Here is a 6,013-nt window from a genome sequence, read left to right as displayed (position 1 = left end):
TTGTACCTTGTCAGCTCAGGGATTTGATCTTGCAACCTTTCAGTTAGTAGTCCAACACTCTAACCACTAGGCTACGCTGCCAAGTGAGAGAAGAAAGAATAGAGGGGGATAAATGTAGACGGTGAGAAAGAGGGAGCACAACTAAGTGGAAGGAAAGAAGTAATTGATTTTGTTAAGAACCAATTTCTATGGCCAAACAAGCATCCCTCTTGCCAGATTCCTTACTTTTGAATCCCTGCCTTGTATATCTTGGCCTCCTGGCCTGTAAACACACACGCAACAGATGGGCTTTGACTCTCAGGAAGTGGTTTGTTTATATTACAGATATGAGTGAGCTTCCATGCCCCGACAAATTGAGACTGTCCTGAGGGCAAAAGGGGGTGCAACTCAATATTAGGAACACACGGTTCCTAATGTTTTGTACACCCAGTGTATACATGATTGAGCTCTTATGCTTCTCAATGGACAGATCATATGTAGGATAACATTTGATACTTATCACAAATGCCATACAATACATAAAAACATTTCAAAACAAAATGTAGTATATATGTAACCCTTTCTCAACCTACTCTGCCTTGAAGCTGATACCTCAGGTCTTCACAACAGTGTCTATTTCAGTCCAATAGGTTTGAATTTCTAGTCCTTCCTGTTCTGCCAGCCTCTGCAGTGTTGTCATAGGTGGCTTTGTCATAAAACGCGTCTTGGCCAGGTGGTTTTTCTAACATAGCCAGGTCTTGTCCAGGTCGTTATTGAATAATGTCATGAATACCCCACTTGGATAAATTGAGATTTTAGTATCAGTATGAATATTAGTCTCTAGTGTCTCCCCAAAGGCTTCTTGTGCTGTCATTCAAAGTACAGGTTCTTCCATCAGGGAGGGAGACATTCTGAATCAAAGCAGTCCCTTCTGGGTGGTAGCTTAGGACAAGGTTGTGGCAAGAAACACCTGTTATATCCACTTAAGGGTTACCAGAAGGTTCTGAAGACTTCTAGTTGACCCCAATCCAGTCAGATTTGGGAAGCAGTGCTCTAAATAGATGTTTGAAAGAGAGAGCGATAGAGACAGGGAGACAGAAAGAGAGGGGGAGTCAGGCGGAGACAAAGGAAGAGAGACAGAGGTTGGCCAAAATATAGGGTCTGGACTTGCCACATGTAGAATCTGTTCCCCTTGGTGAACCACAACAGTTTGTCAGTGTTGCTGTGTCACTGCCGCGCCGCCTTCATGAGAACTGCTATTTTAGTTTTAGGAGGATGGCACTGCACGGGACCACCTGGAACTGTAAAGGTTACATTCAGCAACTACTGTAGTCATATTGAATGGACATTTGCTAAGTCACTAAGGACAGGCCTAAGTGTCTACTATGCCATTGAAGGTCAGCTTAATTATACAGTGGAGTGCGTTTGAAATACAAAATGTATTACATTTACATTTTTGCTTGTCGCTATAGCAGGCATAAAATTAAATATCCCAAGCTGGCAGTGTAAGAGAATGGAACATAATGTTCCAGTCAGTCACCAGACTGTCTCCTCTGTAGATTTCTGTTGATGTCTCAATGACCTGGCTGACAGCCATACAATCAATGCATAAAGCCTTTGAGGGAACTATTTCATATGAACACTGTGCCTCTTATATTATGGACGCGCACGCACACACACTACAAACACATTGGGCAACATACAGTATCTTGTGCACAGTAGTGTGGAGCGTCTCAGTAGCTGCTTGGATGTTAATTATGTGCTGTCCGGGGTTAGGTTTCACATAGGCCAGCTGAAAATAAACGTCAGTCACAGTTTGTGCTAGCAGGGCAGATAAGGGTGGAGAGAGGAGGGGGGGTGGTAGGGAAAGGAAGAGAGTACAGGGTAAAGAAGATATTGGCTCAGTATTTCACACAGGGATGTCATTAGGTAATATCGCTGACAATTATCTGTTTCTCTCTCTCTCCAGCAAAGGAAAGCTCCCCCCTGTCATGGCTGCTCCATCCTTCCTCCTCCTCTTCCCCCTGGGTTTGCTGTCTGCTGTGAGATCAGCCTCGCTGATGGACCCTGGCTCTATGACGTCATCAGGTAGACTGCTACACCGCGTACTTTTTCACACACTCATTTGTCTCGTCATGTGATTGTCAGCGCTGTAGAGAGAGTGTGATGTGTTGAAATGTATGACACTCCTACTGTATCTGATTCCACCTACGGTAACTGACATTCATCTCTGACAACAATCTTATAACACAATACTCCTTTTTTTTCTAAATCGGATCTATTGCTCTTTTTAGTTTCAAATATTTACCATGTGAATCGATGTCCTTTCTTGTTTGATCCAATATTGCACAGTACAGGGCATTTACACTTATCAAATCTTACATCAGACAACAGTTGCAGAGTCCTGTATTTGCACACATGGGAAAAGGTTGTTGGTTGAGCAAACGGCAGCCTTTCCTTTTTCAGCCAGTCAGACCGCACCAGATCAATAATGACGGTAAATCGATTGGACTGGGCTGTGACAAAGTCCAGGGACATGCAGACAGGATGGGTTACACGTTGTCCCGTGTGGCTGAGTTGGTAGAGCATGGTGTTTGCAACGCCAGGATTGTGGGTTCGATTCCCACCGGGGACCAGTACGGAGAAAAAAATGTATGAAATGTATGCATTCACTACTGTAAGTCGCTCTGGATAAGAGCGTCTGCTAAATGACTAAAATGTAAATGATGTTGACCTAACACAGCTCCCTCCATACAGCCAAGGAAGACATGCATTTTATATACTGTATGTTTTTTAACCACTACTACAAAGAAGAAATAATATGTAAATAATATGTCAAACGTAATAAACTATAGATATCATGAGTTAAAAAATGGGGAAGGGAGCCCTAATTGTTTTGCTCTAGTAACCATGTAAATGGTGTCTCTCCTGAATGGTGCAATCTAAGGGACCAAAATTCAGGAATGTCACATTCATGGCCATATTCTGTTGCCACATCATTTGTGAAACTATGCTCCGAGTCTCTGAGTTCAGAACATGGCGTTATAGAGAGAGATAGCTGGACCCGGAGTTGAGCGATGTCCTTGCAATGCACTGGCTGCTGCTCAAATGGACTCTGTCCATTGTAAGTGGGTTAAAGTGAACAGCTCTGGGCCAATCTCTATTGTAGAAACTGTTCCCTCACCTGATGTTTGGTCAATCTGTATGGAGTGATCTAGAATGTTTTGTCACTTACCATGAGCCTGTCTCCACTACTCTAGAATGTTTTTAATTTGGTCTAGGGGGCTCCAGTACATTATGTATCTCTCTGTGACCCTGTCTAACAGCACTCTCCATAGGGAGTCCTCAATCCTCTCCTCATCCTCTCTTCCTCGCCTCCTCCTCTACCCAGAGCTCAGTGGTCCATAGATTATAAGGGCATAAACCTGGAGCACTCCCTTATGGATTAAACTGTAAAAGTAATGGGTCGCTGTTGGCCTGCTGGTGAAGATTTAATGTTGGAACACGTCTTTGGCAGGAGTTGAGAACTCTCCCCTGACTCATCACACAGGGATCTCTCTCCCCTCTCTCACATGAATACCTGGGTGGTGTGGCCTCTCACCTGAATACCTGGGTGGTGTGGCCTCTCCTCTCTCTCACCTGAATACCTGGGTGGTGTGGCCTCGCTCCTCTCTCACCTGAATACCTGGGTGGTGTGGCCTCTCACATGAATACCTGGGTGGTGTGGCCTCTCTCACATGAATACCTGGGTGGTGTGGCCTCTCTCCTCTCTCACATGAATACCTGGGTGGTGTGGCCTCTCTCCTCTCTCACCTGAATACCTGGGTGGTGTGGCCTCTCTCACATGAATACCTGGGTGGTGTGGCCTCACTCCTCTCTCACATGAATACCTGGGTGGTGTGGTCTCACTCTTCTCTCACATGAATACCTGGGTGGTGTGGCCTCTCTCCTCTCTCACATGAATACCTGGGTGGTGTGGCCTCTCTCCTCTCTCACATGAATACCTGGGTGGTGTGGCCTCACTCCTCTCTCACATGAATACCTGGGTGGTGTGTCCTCACTCCTCTCTCACATGAATACCTGGGTGGTGTGGCCTCGCTCCTCTCTGAAACTAAGACTCACTTTGTTCCTGGACTTCTAGAAGGTAGAGTGGGTATGGATAAGGTTCATACAGGTGACAAAAGCATGTAGAACATATAATTTTAACAATTTCAAAAGTTGGCTAAATAAAGCCATAGAGCCCAGCGATACAGCCAAGTTAAGGAGAGACAGAGCCCAGCGATACAGCCAAGTTAAGGAGAGACGGGGCCCAGCGATACAGCCAAGTTAAGGAGAGACGGGCCCAGCGATACAGCCAAGTTAAGGAGAGACGGGGCCCAACGATACAGCCAAGTTAAGGAGAGACGGGGCCCAACGATACAGCCAAGTTAAGGAGAGACAGAGCCCAACGATACAGCCAAGTTAAGGAGAGACGGGGCCCAACGATACAGCCAAGTTAAGGAGAGACGGGGCCCAGCGATACAGCCAAGTTAAGGAGAGACAGAGCCCAACGATACAGACAAGTTAAGGAGAGACGGGGCCCAACGATACAGACAAGCATTTATGTGAAAGAATGGAAGGAGAACCAGGGAAGAACTTTCAAGGGGTGAGGGATGTTAGGATGATACATTTCCAGTTTGTGCTACTAGTTCAGGGTGCCACTGGCATAACATTGACATACTTGACTTAATCCTGTCCCCTTGGGAGCATTGGGCGTCCACCATGGCTCTCCACCTCACTCTCTTCTGTATGAGGGCTTTGGCCTCTTGCCAGGAGATCCCAGCTTTGTTCAGTTCTGGTAGTGTTCCTGGCACAACATTCAAACATCTGGCAGATATTAGCCTAGAGAAATCATACAATGCTCAGGCCTTATTCCATGTTCCAGGTAGAAACACAGATCTATAAAGAGGTCAGTAACAGAACAAAATGATGTGAGAATATTTTATGTTGGCTCATGACAACTAAACCCCCCCCCAGGGGAAACTAGGCTAGAACCACCTCAGTCAGTCTGTGTGAGAGACCAGTGACTACTCTTAACAAAGCAATCCAATGCCAAAGCAGTGTGCGTGTGCGCGTGTCTGTTGAGAAGGGTAAATGTAACCCGACCGACTCATCTATATTTACTCTCAGCCATTCTTAATATGACATAACGAAGCTAATGCTGTGGTTGTGAGGTTATTACTGGAGATGAACATTATCTTGGGCTAATAAATGACTGGATCCTGGCTAATCTGTCTGGGACTGTGAGTGGGCCCCGGCAGACTATGGTTATCACACTTCAAAGTAGAATGGGGATGATGGTTAAGGCTCAACTCAATCCAACACACATAGAAGTATTGTTGGTATTTTCTTTAACTCTTATTTTACAAGGTAAATTGACTGAGAACACATTCTCATTTACAGCAATGACCTGGGGGATAGTTACAGGGGAGAGGGGGGATGATTGAGTCAATTGGAAGCTATTAACTGAGTAGTTATTTTTCCTATGGCCATATACATTCACTAAATGGTTTGATGTACTTTCAAAACGTACAACTCCTGCTACTTTCACAGGTTTGCTTCCGGTTTGTTTTCAGAAGAAGTTTTGGTGTGCGGACAGTAGTTTGTGAATATGGACTAGCACGGTGTAAACATTGACAAGTTGCATAGATTTTCAACCTTAGATAGAGCTCCAGTTAACTTTTATAGGGGATTATCTTTGATTCTTAGAGGTGTGTTGAAGTTGTCTTTGTAGATCTGAACACAGGGGTTTGGTTTGTTATGGACATTGTGTGTGTGTGTGTGTGTTTGAGTGTACACGTTTTACTGTACTTGGGAGTACCAGAAGTCCTCACTAGAATACTAAACCAACTCAAATTCAGAGAACTGAGGACATTTTGCCAGTCCTCACTTGTAAAAAGGCTATTTTAGGCTCAGGGGTTAAGGTTAGTGAGGACATTTTGACGGTCCTCACTTGTAAAAAGGCTATTTTAGGATTAGGGGGTTAAGGTTTCGG

At 44.9% G+C, this 6,013-nt stretch overlaps 1 protein-coding gene across 2 annotated transcripts in view; it reads left to right on the top strand.

Annotated features, from left to right (window-relative positions):
• The window catches only part of LOC115200461 (growth hormone receptor), a 59,852-nt gene that overhangs the window by 27,964 nt on the left and 25,875 nt on the right, over positions 1–6,013 (top strand). For both annotated transcript variants that reach the window (XM_029763554.1, XM_029763555.1), the window contains exon 2: positions 1,949–2,067. In XM_029763554.1, coding sequence (XP_029619414.1) covers positions 1,971–2,067 — 97 coding nt within the window. In that variant the 5' untranslated portion in view covers positions 1,949–1,970. The remainder of the gene's footprint in view (positions 1–1,948; positions 2,068–6,013) is intronic.

The sequence above is a fragment of the Salmo trutta genome, chromosome 9, assembly GCF_901001165.1.
Source record: "Salmo trutta chromosome 9, fSalTru1.1, whole genome shotgun sequence".
NCBI lineage: Eukaryota > Metazoa > Chordata > Actinopteri > Salmoniformes > Salmonidae > Salmo > Salmo trutta.
This window is presented reverse-complemented; position numbering and strand designations above follow the sequence as displayed.